The sequence below is a fragment of the Ambystoma mexicanum genome, chromosome 12 (genome assembly GCF_040938575.1).
Source record: "Ambystoma mexicanum isolate Mex_15411 chromosome 12, UKY_AmexF1_1, whole genome shotgun sequence".
Classification (NCBI taxonomy): domain Eukaryota; kingdom Metazoa; phylum Chordata; class Amphibia; order Caudata; family Ambystomatidae; genus Ambystoma; species Ambystoma mexicanum.
In genome coordinates this window covers 1,164,403,821-1,164,420,019 of record NC_090936.1, presented here as the reverse complement: position 1 = coordinate 1,164,420,019, position 16,199 = coordinate 1,164,403,821, and the positions used below count along the sequence as shown (strand labels likewise).

The following is a 16,199-nucleotide window of genomic DNA, read 5'->3' as shown; positions in this document are numbered from 1 at the left end:
ATGCACCCCCATTCCTTTTGCTGTTTTTTTAACCCCGTCCTGGCTTTTTGAAGGGAATTAAAACATTCAGCTTCAGTTCCCTTGCCTTTGGCTCATTGTTGTAAGGAAACTGATCAGTTCTTCACACTATCCCCTACTGGGAGCTTTTGCTTAATGCTGCTGGAGAGCAGCCCTTAACACGAAGAGAGGAGGCTGCCACAGTATTCATAATTGCCTTGACTTTCTTTGTATGTTTCAAGTGCTCCCCAGGTCCAGGGGAGCACAGAAAACGTAAAATGAAAGGCACAGCAACTATAATTACTTTGCTGGCCACCGGCGGAGTCTTCATAATGCTTGTGACTTCTTTTAAAGTTTCCCGAGCACGGAAAACTGAAAACAATAGTACCGGCATTCATGAATACTGCGCTACCCGCCGGCGAACGGCATAGCATTTATAATTGCTGGCACTTTCGCTTTTAGTCTCCCAAGCTCCCCTGAGCCGGGGCAGCCCAGAAGACTTAAACCGAGAGTTACAGCCATTATAAATACAAAGCCGATCGTGGCATGCGGCTTGGTACTTATAATTGCCGGGACCTTCTCTTGAGTCTTCCGGGCTCCCCCAAAAGCCTGGGAGAAGCATGCAAAAGAAAAAAAAAAAAGAGGTGGGGGAAGCACTCACCAGCAGCACAGGGCAGGAGCCTGACCGCATGCTCTGCACTCCGGCAGTAATAAGCAAAAGCTCCCAGCAAGGGGATCTTTTGCTTGATAAGTGCTGCGTGAGTAGAGTTAACATAAACATAGGCTCATTCATTTCACAAAATGGATGCCTCCTAGTGCTTGAAATGTATGACTTTGAGCCTCATTTCCCGAATATTTTACATAGGAACTTTTTACAAAAATATTTTTTATATATTTTTGATTGTGGTCCATCTTTTTAAAAAATAACATTTTTGACCTAACTTCCCTTTAACTGACAAAACCTATATATTTCTTTGAACACTTTTTTGTAAAAATGTTACCACTGTTGGCACAGATGAATTTAAAGTCTTATTGTATGCACAAGCCAAAAACTCCCCCTCTGGTGGTGGTAACAGGCAAAGTGGCCGCATGGCAGCTTCAGACAAACCTACATCTGGCCTTTTATTATATAGTATGATGTTATTAGTAATGCAGATCCTGGTGCATTCTTTGCAGTTCTGGAGGCTGCATTTTATGGAGCGATAAAGGCAAAAGACCATAAAGGCCAAGTTGATGCATGGTTTAAACCAGAAGTCCTTTAACAAGAGACACAACATTGGTAATGTGTGTTCCTGGTAAAGATGGGGGGATATGATGGAGACGTTCAGAGTTCCAAAAGGAATGCACACAGTAAAAGAGGCAGTATTTTTTAGCAAGCAAGTAACGTTCGAATGAGTGGTTACGATAGGATCCTGAAGCTGGGTATTTTGGAAATACAATATTGTTAACACAGAAAATATGGTAAATATATGTAGCACATTTTCTGCACATGTGTGGTGTTGCAAGGGTGTGAAGGTATGGGTGTTCTCAAACAGTGATTGAATTTTATGAACTGATTGCAGCAGAAATGGGACAAACAACCTACTAAGCAAGTGTACGGCTCGAGGCTCTGTGCCGATATGAGACCGGAAGTTTGCAGGCATGCCTGTCCTCTTTTCTGGTCGCATTGCATCTTTTTTTGTTAAGTAAGATGTCAAGATGTTCTCAGGTTTTTTTTTCTTTTTAACATGCTGAAGTGCAGGATACATTTCCAATAGTCTTTGACTTTTGCCTTCAGGCAAGCTTATGACCGTTATTAGAAACATTGATCTTATGCAGGCTTCCTGGACCACGCATTTAAATTTTTACTGGATTTGGTGCGCATTGGCTCTATTGAATGCAAATGCTTTGTTTTACATTTTTGCAGGTTTATAAATATTCTGCTAAGTCACATGTCTATAGAAGTTCTTCGTGAAGAAGCCTGTGATTGCTTGTTTGAAATTGTAAATAAGGGAATGGACCCAATCGATAAAACCAAATTGGTGGAATCTTTGTGTCAAGTATTGCAGTCATCTGGTTTCTTCAACATTGATCAGGTGAGTCATGTTGATTTTCTAGAATCAACCCATTAACTTTCTTTTTGCTATGGGGTTTGGAGCATTTTAGAAAGGTAACATCGACCAAACGTATCTTTGCTTGTAAAAGAGCAAGGTTTCTTGCCCACTGTAGGATAGGGTGTGCTAGTAGTTTGCTAAAATGGGAAAACCAAGCCTTGTAGAGGCTCTGAAATGTTGTCCATGTCTTACAGAGCTTGTATGCTAAAATGTGAAGAATGCCCTGCTTCATCTAACAGCACACCAGTTAATGTTAATGTTAAAGGTCATTTGTACCACACACTATCACCACCGGAGTGGTCCCCTGGCGCTCTGGCAGCTCTGAAAGAGGGAGGGAGGGAGGGGTGGGTTAGTGGGTGGAGGCTGGAAAAGTGCAAGATTGCAGTGATGTGCTGTTGGCAGCCTCAGCCCGGTTGTTCCGTCGGCTGGGCCTGGGGTGTATGCGGCTGGTAGTCGTCGTGTGCTGATGTGCGAGTCTATGTGTGTTTTTTGTTTTGTTGTTGCAGTGTAGTGAGGTTCGTGCGGTTTGCTGCGCTAGAGGTTTGTGGTTGTTTGGTTTGGAGTTTGAGTGTATGCAGAGAAGGAAATTGTTAGTGGTATTGGTTAGTTTGTATCTCTATCCTGGAGTGGACCGGTTGGGCTCGTGTAATCTTACATGACGGGAGCTTGTACACCCTGAGCCTCAGGAGGTACGTGCCCGTTTTTGCATTTGAGGCCGTTTGAGGATTTAGCTGTCCCCTCCGCCCGCTCCCTTAATAACCTTGCATGCTCCTCACCCCCTCCACATGACTAGCGCAGCTGCTAGTGTCCATACTTCCGATTGATCCATACTTACATTTCTATCTAAGTGTGGACATGCTAGTATTCACAATTCTATCTAGGTGTGGAAATGCTAACATTCACAATTCTATCTAGGTGTGGACATGCTAACATTTAAAATTCCATCTAAGTGTGGACATGCTAGTATCCACAATTCTATCTAGATGCGACGCAGGCTAGTATCCACAATTTAATCTAGGTGTGGAAATGCTAACATTCACAATTCTATCTAGGTGTGGACATGCTAACATTCACAATTCTATCTAGATGCGACGCAGGCTAGTATTCACAATTCTATCTAGGTGTGGACATGCTAACATTCACAATTCTATCTAAGTGTGGACATGCTAACATTCACAATTCTATCTAGGTGTGGACATGCTAACATTCACAATTCTATCTAGGTGTGGACATGCTAACATTCACAATTCTATCTAGATGCGACGCAGGCTAGTATTCACAATTCTATCTAAGTGTGGACATGCTAACATTCACAATTCTATCCAGGTGTGGACACGCCAGCATTCACAATTCTATCCGGGTGTGGACATGACAACATTCACAATTCTATCCAGGTGTGGACACGCCAGCATTCACAATTCTATCCAGGTGTGCACATGCCAACATTTCAATTCTATCCAGGTGTGGACATGCCAACATTCACAATTCTATCTAAGTGTGGACACACTATTATTCACAATTCATCTAGGTGTGGACATGCTAATAAGGGAGGTAAGATAGAGTGACAGGGGTTTTCTGGAGTAGAGTGATTGCTCTACTCCCCACCCATGTCACACTCAGTTTTTGTTGGTGTCTGTTAGCTGCTGGCTTCCTTGGCGTCCTCTGCGGACACCAGTCCCTAAAGATGTTTACAAGCAGATATTTCTAAGGTTTACTCCTTCAAATTAACTCGGTAGAAACTATGCAGATCTTTAACAGAGTGCAATACCCGCCTGTGACATGTGCTTATGAATTGATATAGCGCCCAGCAACAGATTTGACCAGAATCTTAGGTACGTTATTATTTGATTTTAAGGAATATTAGAATGTAACCTCTTTTAGAAACACTGTGCACGTTTAGTATTGAAGTATTTTAAAATGGCATTGAAGTATATTGTGTACATTGATATTGCCTAGCAAAGTGTCTCCAGGCCAAACAGTACATACCGTAAGCATTATACACTCCATCAAGTTGCAATCACATAGTATATAGCATCAGGTTTCCTAAACCCCCACGAGTAACGCTGCATTCCAAAGTGGGCCCTTAAAACACTATGTACTCTTATACACACACATTCAAAACATGACCTTCTGAATATAAATGGGTACTGCTGTAGGCGAGACGTCTAATCAAACTCATTTGTTAGTGTGACGGAGCAGTAAGGCTTAGATTCGGGAGGGAGAGGTCTGGTGTGAAATATAGTTGACATATAGATAAAGAGTTAAGCAAAAGATGGGCCATTTTTGTATCATAAACATGATTATTTAGCAAACACTTGCATTAGGTTAAGTAAGCTATGCAGGTAAGTAAATGCACTATATGTGCATGTACGCAATCACAGTTTTGTTTGTAAAAGTGGGGGAAAATGGCCTTAGACAAATTTACTGTATACCTTATACTTATAATCCTGGACAGCCAATTCCCCCAGAAACAGTGACATCACTCTGTCCAATGTTGGTATTCGTATTGTCTGGGTCCAATACCCAGTTCCATACGATCTGGTCACCTCCCTTGGCTTCTTGCAAGAAGCCCTCAGAAATGAATATGCATCTATAGTCACTTACTCCTATGTCCTGCCCCCTTTCCTCCATACTGTATGGGTTTCCCTTGCTAGGGACGGGAGACGGAACCTTTTTCAACAGAAAAAATCATCTTCCTCTTTATATGACTCTGCCACCGCGCCACTCCTCAGTCCTCTTTTCTGCATCGACGGGAACTGACTGCTTACAGCAGCGCTCGTGGGATGCACTTCGACCTAGTGATTCCACACGCTCTTCCCCGGAAAGTATGTCTTTTATTCAGATACTCGGTCCCCTGGCGCCACGCTCCTCCCCAGTGCATGTCGACATCATCAGGCTTCAGCAGATGTCCAGCCTGCGAGGGGCTCTTCCCTACGTCCGACCCCCATGCTCTTTGCCTCTGCGGCCTTGACCCCGATCACGGCTGGGAGGGTTGTTCCGCGTGTCACGCGCTTACACCGCGCGCTCTGAAAAACAGGTTCGCTTGGTGTAGAGAGCTTCCAGAGGACTTGAAGGACTTGGGCACAAGTCTAGTCCCAAGGTAGGGCTAACGTTCCTGGGCCTCATCTGGGATACGGGCTCTGAGAGAGTTTTCCCCTCGGAGGACAAGATCATAGCCATCAAGAGAGCCACAAGGCATTTCCTCAGCAGGGCAGTGACCTCAGCATGGTGGTACTAACACCTCCTGGGCATTATGCCAGCATGCTTATAGCAGTGCCACACACGAGGCTCAAGATGAGACCATGAGGCTCAAGATGAGACGCTTGCAGCTGCACCTCGCAGCCTCATGGAGTCAGGAGAGGGGTTACCAAGAGGAGCTGGTCAGCATCCCAACCTAAGACCCGAGAGAGCACAGTGAGTAAGAGAAGCAGGAGTGCACGCAGAGAAGTAGAGAGGGAATGCAGGCGGCCCAAGTTGCGAGGGGGGCGCCCGCGGCCTGAGTTGCGAGGGGGGCGCCCGTGGCCTGAGTTGCGAGGGGGGTGCCCGCGGCCTGAGTTGCGGGGGGGCGCAAGTAAGCGTGGGGGAGGGTGAGGGGCCAGTCACGGGGGAAAAAACGCATGTGCACGAAAGAGAAGGGGCACCAGGTCAGGGGGGTTGCGTGCAGTGTAGCAAGCTAACTCTACCCGTACCTTCTTAGCTTGCGGTGCCGCAGACCGGAGGGTGAGGACGTCTGCACTCACTGACTGCACCGCTACCCCATTGCCGCCAAAAACCTGTGTCGCTCAACACCGCGTCCCTTGTCCTGCGAGGGCTTTGCCGCAGAGGGTCCGTACCTCAGTTCTTATAGGCACGGAAGCTTGGACGCAGAGAACCGTGCTGCGTTTAAACAGGCAGCGGCTGCTGTACACCTGCGTCGCTCAACACTGCGGCCTTGTCTACAACTAAATACAATCAAATGTCAGACGGTAAAGTGGGATAAAAAGTGACTTGGGTGTTCCTGTTAAACTCTTACTGCAGGAGGGTGTTAGGAGACCCCCAGCAATATTAGCTGGACTTGTGGATTATTTTTCTATGTTCCTGAGTGAATCAGAATCTTTTTCCCCACTCACCCTTTTTTACTCTTTTTATGGATGTCCTTTTTATGACTCTCCATACTTCATTTTTGGAATTCGACTTTCCTATAACTTTTGGGCATCGTCATTTTTCTATTGCAGTACGCAGCACTTTCTGTGCTGTATTGCCCCTTGGCTCCCCTTTTATTTTCTCTTGGGATCCTTGGGTGAACGACTGTTCCCATGGGTAGAAGGATACTTTTAATTCTTTCTACAAGCCCCACACTGAGATCAGCATACCCCATGGTATGTGGAGTGCTGAGGATATGCATACTATCCCCATTCTCACTGTTGCTGTAACTTTTCTGTTCAAGTTACTTACCTTGCAGAACACGTCATGGAAGAGAGAGATATTGTTATCTTCTTTACAGTTTATATTGTGAGACCAGCACACCACTCCTTATGTGGAGTGCTCGGCGGTTACACTGTATCCCCTTTCTCACTGCTCCTGTAACATTTGTTACAGTGACAAGCTTACAATTATGGCTGGTGGCAGTGGACGTGTTCTACCTTTTTATGTGATTATTTTTTTTTTTTAATTATTTTATTTTTTCTTGCAGGCTGTTAAACGAGCCACGGTAATGCACAGAAGGGTCACCATTCATCTATGTGCTTGTCCTTTTTTGGTCCTGGTTTGATTTTTGTCTTTGACTGGAACTTTGTGTAGCCCGCGAGGCTCTAGAGCGTCAGTGAAGACAGGAAATGAGGGAGGGGTACAAAACGCCACAGATCTTTGTCTTCTGACATGACTGCCTGGAACCACTCCTAACTGGGAGGCTGGTTGTCCTGAAAGGACAGCCACCCGCCAAAGTTTGAATGTAGCATGTGTGCTGATTGGCTGGGTTCCTGGATAGATGGCCTGGGTCTGGAAGCTGAAGACAAGTCGACCACTGGAGCTGAATCCAATGAGGAAGAATAAGAGAAGATTGCTGTAGCTGATTTCAGTGACCAGAGATGCCTGCTTTGTAACCGCTGCCTGTGCTGACATTTTCCATGCGACCTGGGAGTCCCGAAGACGACTCCCCCCACCCTTGGATGGTGGGACTAATCAGTTGTAACATGACCTGCATTTTGAGCCCTCCCACGACAAGCTGTGACCTTCCTGGGCTGCAAACTGCCAATATTGTGGGACCTAGAGTCTGAGTGATCTATCTTTCTCTGAGGCTTGTGGAATCTGTTTAGATCACATGCTGTGCATAGGCCGACATCTAGTGGAAGCTGCGGAGTATGTTTGTTTTTCGAAACTCGAAAAGGGGGATCGAACCAGGGCCTGCCAGTAATATTATCCCTAGTATGACGTCCCCTGTACCCATGATCCCTCACGCGTGCAGGACCTGTTTTTTTCCACCATACTAGTTGGACGCATGTTGCGGAGTTACCTCGGCTTTAGCCGTTTATACTTAAAGCTACCGTAAAAAAAAAACTCCCCGTTCACTTCCACCCCACGCCGAAGATCGACGCCGGTGAAGATCGAGGAAAAGAAACTCTGTTCTGATGCTCCAACTCAAGGCCATACCCTTAAAGAGTCCGCTGGCTCAAATAGCAGCAGATGGAAGATCTGTATCAGGCTGCATGCTAAAGACAAACTTTGATGCAGCAGATAATGATGGAAGGTTAATCGTCGAAGGCACTGTGATTAAGCGTCATGCTTGGCTGAGGCCGTCTGGGTTCAAACCTGAAACCCAAGCAACCCTTATAGATATTTCCATAGAGCTGAAAGTCCTATTCGGCAAGGCAGTGGAGGAAGCTTTAAAGACGGCAAAGGATGAGTACGAGACCCTAAAATCTCTTGGTCAACTCACCAATAAACCCTCTGGACAGAGGGGAAACAACAATTCTCATCACTTTCAGGGCAAGGGTCCCAAAGGGGTTAAACTTTTACCAGAATCAGGGAACCTCATGGGGTAACAATCAGTTCCAATTCTCACAGGGCTTCCCCAGAGGGCAGCGCAGGGGACGCACTAGGGGTAGAGGCAGCTCCGCCAGAGGTTGGTACGCCACCCAACAAACAGTGACATTCCGCTTTGGGTCCCCTCTCATGCATCCCCAGTAGCGGGGTGCATTTCCACCTTCACCCACGCATGGGAGGGGATCACTTCAGACAGATGGGTGCTGTCCACAGTGTCCGGACGATACTGCATAGAGTTGCTACGGCGCCCCCACAACCATGCTCCGTGAAAGAAGGTACACTCGCTGGAACACCAGAAGATCCTCCTCGAAGAGATTGCCATCTGCTAGCAAAGGACGCCATAGAAGTTGTCCCGGTCAGCCAGGTAAACAGTGGCATTTATTCAACCTTTGTGCCAAAAAAAGATCTGACAATGCGCCCAGTATTAGATTTGCGCCCTGCAAACAAGTATGCCAAGGCACAACAATTCTGCATGACTACACAAGAGGTAATCCCCCTACTAAAAAAGGGGGGTTACATGGCAACATTGGGTATGAAAGATGCCTATTTTCATATTTAAATGTTCCCAGCGCACAGAAGATTCTTGCGTTTTCAAGATAGACAACCAGCACTACCAATTCAAGGTTCTGCCCTTCGGAATAGCCTTGGCTCCAAGGGTATTCACCAAGGTACAGGCGGTGGTGGCAGCGCACTTACGCAGGGAGGCAATCTCAGTGTACCCTTAACTGGACGACTGGCTCATTACAGAGGAGTCCCCCCTAATAGACATCTGTTCCCTCATGAACCTTCTCACATCCGATCTCCTTCTTCTAACACTGCTCGCTAATCTATGCACAGCATGTGATCTTAGCAGATTCCACAAGCCTCAGAAGGGATAAATTACTCACCGTAATCGTATTTCTAATGCTTGTATCTGCTTAGATTTACATGCGCCCGCCCTTCTTCCCCTCTGAGAGAAGGCGCATGGATGCTTGTAGTCTTGTCTATATTATCTGCTTGGATATTCTGTACTCGCGCTACTCCTCATGCTACCTCATGTCAGAAAAACACAATCTGAGGGTCCTACACGCGCGAGGGACCATGGGTACAGTGGACGTCACACTAGGAATAGTATTACTGGCACGCCCTGGTTCGACGCCCCTTTTCGAGTTTCGAAAAACAAACTGTAATACTCCGCAGCTTCCACTAGATGTTGGCCTATGCACAGCATGTGAATCTAAGCAGATACAAGCATCGGAAATATGATTACGATGAGTAATGTATCCCATATCTATCTGTACTCGGCTGATGAAATTTATAAGTCTTATGTTGCCCTTTGCTGTCCAAATGGCAAAGTTCACCTCTATGTGCTCTTCCACTTCAACAACAGCTATCATTTTAACAAACAGAATGAGCACGGTTCTACGCGATCACCTTCGGAATAATTTTAAGTTACTTCTTTGCACCGCCACTTCTCTTCACACAGGGCACAGCGTTTCCAGTGTCAGTGAACAGTTAATTACCGGCTCAACGTCCAGTCCCTAAAGAGCAAAACGCTGTAGGACGAATGCTTCCTTTTAGGGGCGTTTTCCTAATGTCCACTGTGAGGTAAGACTTTATAAAACTATCCAAATGGTTTTAGATCCCCAACTCTTAGTGTCAGTCTGTACTACTCATGGAGCTTTGGTAGAGTGGCAGAGCAGTCAGGCTTATTATCATAAGATGAAGATGTGAGCCGTAGGTAAGTACACTGAACCTAGTTAGAAATGCAGTTCAAAGAAACAGTTGGCACATTAAACCAAAACACTTCAGAATACCTTTTAAAGGCATCTGCTTAGTTTGTAGTTGCTTGCGGCTACAATTGTTAGAGCTTTTGTCACTGACAGTTAAACTATATTATCAGTAAATACATCCATTTGCGCACAAATTAATACAGTAATTGTATTTAGTTAGCAAAACCACATAAGATGATGACTTTTAAGAAGGCAAACAGTTTGTTGAGGCAGAACTAGTAGGGCGTAAGGTTATAGAGGCAGTTTCTTTGCAAAGCAAGGCTTTTAACATCCAAAGCGCAACCCTAGTTAAAAGGCTGTTCGGAGAGGCTTAGTCTTGTGAAGCAGCAGAATACAAAATGTTCCTGTGGATACTTTCTAGTCTAAGTTGCAGGAAGATACAACCAGCATTGGAGACCCTGTTAAAAGACTCGCTAAAGGGTTGCAAGCAGCTGCTTGGGTAGGAGGTAAGAGGGTGTTGCCCTGGACACTTCTATGTGCACTGCAACCACCTAGAGTGACTTTTCGAATTAAGGTAAGCAATACCTCCCCCCCAAAACCCCCCCAGTTGAAGAAATGTTTGTGACTGGATTCTCCTCGATGTGGCAGTGCTGGACCCGACCTCCGGATTCCTTGGTCTGATGACGAAAGGCAGGACAATAGACGGGATCTCTCAGCAGCAGTTTCGAGGGAGGACCTCTGGCATGGATTTCAGCAACATTTCTAGTTACTCTCCGGTTTTGGTGCCTTTTTTGCAGCACCAACAAAGGGCACGATTCGCCCTGTCAATCATCAATTCCTGTCTCTGGTCGTCGTCTTCATTTATTTCAGTTTCCAGTGGTCGACTTGCCTTTCACCTCAGGCACCTCACCTTTTATTCAGTTTCAGCACACACTCCTCTGCAATCTCTCTCAGCAGTTTACAGAAGGGGCTGGTTGACTGTCCAATCAGGACAGCGAAACCCCCAGTGGGAGCTGGTTCCATTCAGGCACTGAGGCAGACAAAGAGCGCAAGAGTGAAAAACTTCTTCCCCACTTTTTACCTGCCCAGACACACTGGAGCCTAGACGGCGACACCCAAGGATTCATCGCCAAAGGCAAAACACTCACACAGACCTCCTCCTTACAGAATTGTAGAAGAGCTAACAAAGAACCCTGCTAGAAATTGCGAAAAAAAAGAAAGAAGCCCCCAAGTTAGTACTTAGGTGCCCCTATTGTGCACAACCGGGACTGTGAATACAGTCTGCAGTAAAAAAATAGCCAATAGTCGATGGAACATGTCCACTGCCACCGGACATACTAGAAGGTTGTCTTATGTGACTAAAGTCACAGGAGCAGAGAGAAGGGGGATACTACACGTAAGGTGGTGTTTGCCAGTCTCTCAAAATATAAAGTTTTAGGAGAGATACAATGTATCTCTCTATCCTTAAGAACTGTAGCTACTCGATGATCAAGAAAATAATCTTTAAGGAGAACCCAAATGGTTCCCAGCAACACTGCCCACAAGGAGCGGTGTGCTGCAATAGTAAAATACAGATGCTTTAAAGAGATAGGGAGGAAAGTAGACTCCATACAAAAGTAAAAACGCAGAGAACAGAGTTCCAAAAGGTAGAGCCCATAAGAATGAATGAGTGGAAAAAGGCTCCACTCATTTAGGATATGAAGAAAAAGGTCCAGAAGTCCAGCAAAGGGTGCTGGGGGGTCTCACTAGGAGAGGAGATGAAGCATAACCATGATAAATCTTCCTAACACCTCTTCACAAGTTGAAACTGAAAGTGGGTGCTGTAATTATGCTACTATGCAATCTTAGGCCATCACAGGGACTCTGCAATGGAACAAGGTGGACAATTGTGTGTCTACATAGACACATCCTAGAGGCCTGTGTAATCAATGGAACTTGCTGTTCTTATACCACGCATACCTCTCATTCCATCTGATAAGTTCAGCCTTTTCAATGACCATTAATAAGTCACAGGTACCTTCGCCCCCTTCCTATGTTATGATATGGCATTTAAAACGCACCTATACACAAGTGTTCCTAGAAGCGATTAGGGTAAATTTTCGATATTTATTAAGGGGGACAGAAGTGACCCTATGAATTACCGACTGAAAGTGACCTTAAAGATATGTTAGAATGGCGTATGTTACGCCGGGAACAGCTAGTTTTATAAAGTCCCTTTGAGTGGACTTTAGAGAAACTGTCCTTACAGAGGGTGGAATCCACACTGGATTGAGGTGAACATATCAAAGGTTTTTTTTTTTCTTCTTTAAACGGAGGCACCTGGAACAGTTCACAGATACCAAGAACTGTGTACAGGTGAACAATCCGGGTTTCCAAAGGGCCGCTTCTAGGGTTACTCTGGCATTTGTGTTTGTCCTATTGCAGTACACCCCATCTTCTATGGAGTGCTTCCAAGCACCCTAAATTCCCCCTTTTCTATGTTTTTGGTGTACTGTTTAGCCCATGTGCCTACTAGTGCAGGGTATATCATGCCCTTTTCGATCACCTTTTATTTCTGTGTATCACAAACTTATCCTCCATGGAGTGCTGTGGAGACACTGTATGACTTTTATATTGTCACAACTAGCACTCTCGTTGCTTTCCATTCACCGTCTAAACAGGCTGGTGACTGTTCATCTTTTTATCGAATGCAACATTGTGTGTACTCTTATTAGCCACAAGAGGGTTCAAAATTAAAATTGGATATGCAGGAGCTGAAAATGGCAAATGACCATGGTGGACACGAGGAGCTAGTACACCACACATCTAACCTCCACATAAGAATGCACACATTTCATTTTGTTCATTATTTGTGACCCCTTATGCTTTAAATGTCATATAGATGTGCCCTAATTGTTCCAAATACAGAGTTAAATTCACACCAGTATGGTATGTTTGTTCTCCATCAGTTGGCATGATGAGCCAAAAGTAGCTCCTGGGTTGGTGTCAAGCTAACCAGGCTCAACTAGGTTACAAGCAAGAGCTAAATAGCTCCCAGCTGCCCTCAATTTCAATCCCTGCACAATAATGCATTTGGGAGGACTCTATATTCAAAATGACGAATCCTCATGTTTTACGTCTGGGGGTCATTTTCGACTCCACTCTCTCCTTCTCTTCTCACATCTCGGACATCTCTAAAATATCCCACTAGTAGCTGCACCTCCTCAAAGGTATTCTACATTTTCTCACCTTACCCCAAAGGCTCACCATCTCCAGAGCCCCCCTGGTTCTCTCTAGGCTGGACTACTGCAACTGCCTCTTTCTCAATCTTCCTATTTCTACTCTCCGTCCGCTACAACTCATCCAGAACAGAACCGGGAGACTTATCCTTGGCCTCAAGCCCAGGGACCGCATCTCTCCAGGCGCTGAAATACCTCCACTGGCTTCCTGTGGCTGCTAGGATCAAGTTTAAGACCCTCTGCGTAGTCCACAAAGCTTTCTGGGGCTGGTGCCTGCACAATCTGCAGCACTCTTTCTAAATACTCTCCTATAGCCCCCCGCTCGGCCTCTTCCAACTCTTTGCATGTGAGCCGTTTTTCCAAGCAGAGATTTGGGGGTAGATCTTTATCCTCGGCAGGTGCCTCCCTCTGGAGGCACCGCTCAGCTTCCCTTCCTCTCTCTGCCTTGAGGCGGAGCTCCTTGTTCTGGAAACTCCTCAAGATCTTCTCTCTCCCTCTCCCCTGCTAACCTCCTTTCTCTTTCTCTCCACCTTCACTCCTACATCTCTCCTGTAACTCTGTTCAGCTTTGCTGACTGGTCGCCTGGTTCGCCTCCAGAGCCTCACAGGTCCCAGGCTCCACCGCCAGTCTTTGTACTTGCCGCAGGGCCTCTGCACTATTCTCAGCACTACTGCACTTACAGCAGACGCTCCATGAGAGGGGTTACCTCTCTGCACTTAACCCTTGGCTCTACTGGACTGCCTGAACTTGTTCTCCCTACCCTGCACCTCCGTCTGTACACTTGCATGACCTGAATTTACTAGGCATAGTAAGTTCTCTCTTGTCCCGCCTTTGTCTCCCCTCCCCAATCTAGTTGCGCCTGATACACTTCATGATCATGCAGGGAGAAATGCCGTCAGGCCTAGTACGCTAGTTACGTCTTTGTTAGATCATTCAGAATCTTCGATGCCTAAGAATGACTACTGTATTCCCTTGTTCCCTTCCTGTCTTCAAGTGCTTTGAAGCACTTCACTTGTGTTTAAGCACTGTACAAATATACAATTACAATTCCCATTCATGATGCCAGGGCCTTTGTTGTCCGTCTGTCCTGCTTTTCCAGGTTGTGGCAGGGTTCTCTTCCTTTGTGCATCTTTGCAGGCTTATCCCTGGAAAGCCTTGGATGGGTGATCAGTGTGTCAAGTGTGGCTGTCTGGGACTAATCCACATTACTCTTGAAGTATTGCTGTTTCTTGAAATATTCCTGTGCTAACTTAATGTTACTAAGATAGGGGGATACTTTTTATTCCACATATGCTTTTCTTTTGTGAACGCAGCACACCCCACCTTAAGGGGCGTGCTGAGGGGACACATAGTGTCCCTTTTCTGATGTTCGAGCAGACAATGGTAACAATGGCACAGCAATCAGACCTCCCTTAAGGGAGGGAGGAAGGGTGGCAGTGAAGTAGCTATTCTCAAAACAATACTGTTATGTTATGTATACTTGTAAAGCACAAACCATCACCCCAAGGGCAATCATGGTGCTAAGGCAGAAACCAAACAAAGACGTAACACAAGAGCAAACCAAGCATTAGGCTGCAAACAGTCAGATTTTAATGGCGCGCCTAAAGCGGAGATGGTCCCCAGTAAGGCAAAGAGCAGGGGAAGAGAGTTCCACAGCAGGGCCGCTGAAACTGAAAGAGCGCCCCCCCCGGCTGTACCATGAGAACACAGCTAACGCGCTGCACAGCAATACAGGCCGTGTTGGCAGATCTCGGGGGGCGTGGTGGGACATAGCAATAGAATTTCTCCTGCAAATATTCTGGACCAGTCTCTTAAAAGGCATGGTGCACAATACACAGTGCCTTAAATTTACCTCGACTGGCCACAGGGAGCCAGTGGAGGGATTGGAGAGTGCCAGAGGTAGCGGTGTAACAGGAAGCCCCTGTGGCCAGCCGAGCGGCAGAGTTCTGAAGGAGCTGCAGACGACGCAGAAGATAAGCCGGCTGAGCCAAGTAAAAGGAGTTACAATAATCCAGCAAGCCAGCAACTAATGAAGAGACCACCAAAGGTCTAAGCCCCAGAGGGAGAAAAGGAAGAACTTTGCGCAAAGTACTAAGTTTGAAACAGACCCCTTGAAAAACTGCTTACTTGAGGAAGCATAAAAAGATATGTCAAAAGCGTGTCCCCTACGTTTTTAACTTCTGCAAGGCTGAGGTACAGGACTTAACTCGGGAAGCCAGAAAGCGGCGGACCAGAGTGGTCCCCTCAGGGGAGGCCCGACGATCAAGACCCTCAGTCTTGTCGCAGTTTAGTAGGAGCCAGTTTTGACCGATCCAGGCAGAGACTGCAGAAAGACAGCGACGGCAGCGCAGAAGGGCGCGCCAGATCCGAACGCATGAGGATCTGTGTGTAGTCAATGTATGAATAACATCGAAAACCAAAGGAGTGTATCGGAGAAATGAGGAAAGATACAGATATTAAAGAGAAGAGAAGGGGCAGGACCCTGTGGAACCCCACAGGTCAGTGGAAGAGGAGCAGAAGTAAAGGGGGAAAGAAAAAGTGACTGAGAGCGGTCAACAAGAAAAGAGAGCCAGTCAAGCACCCGGCCGGCAATCCCCATGGAGGCGCCAGATCATCTGTAACAGACACCAAGAAAGATTACATGCTTCGGCCTGGCCGGAATCCCGACTGGAAGGGATCCAAACAGTGAGAGCCCTCCAGAAAAGAACGGAGAAGGGGAGTGACCAGAGATGCAACCAATTTCATAGGAAAAAATAAAAGGGAAATTGGACGGAAGATTAGTGGAAGAAGTGGATCCAAGTTAGGTTTATTTAAAAGCGGGATCACCAAAGCATGCTTAAGTGAAGAAGGAATATGATTACTAGTGTAGGAGGAGTTAACCGCTGATGACGCCAAGGCTGCGATCAAAGGAATGATCTCTTTAAGGGTGCCCAGAGGTATAGGGTCCGCAGGAGAAATGGGCTTCAAGCTCTGAGTGGCCACAATAATATCAGCCTCAGTAAAGGAAGGACATTTCTCCCATAGCACAGGTCTAGGTCCTCCAGACAGAGCTGTAGCTTCCTGGTCACTAATGGCCCGAGTTCTTCTGGCGACTAGTACAGATTTTATCCTGAAAGAGAGCGAGATACAAAGCTGAAACGAGGCGATAACCTTGTTCG

General features: G+C 46.3%; 1 protein-coding gene across 5 annotated transcripts in view; it reads left to right on the top strand.

Annotated features, from left to right (window-relative positions):
- Positions 1-16,199, top strand: part of XPOT (exportin for tRNA) — a 1,180,573-nt gene that overhangs the window by 402,565 nt on the left and 761,809 nt on the right. For all 5 annotated transcript variants that reach the window (XM_069629779.1, XM_069629778.1, XM_069629776.1 and 2 more), the window contains one exon: positions 1,904-2,072. In XM_069629779.1, the coding sequence (XP_069485880.1) occupies positions 1,904-2,072 (169 nt within the window). The remainder of the gene's footprint in view (positions 1-1,903; positions 2,073-16,199) is intronic.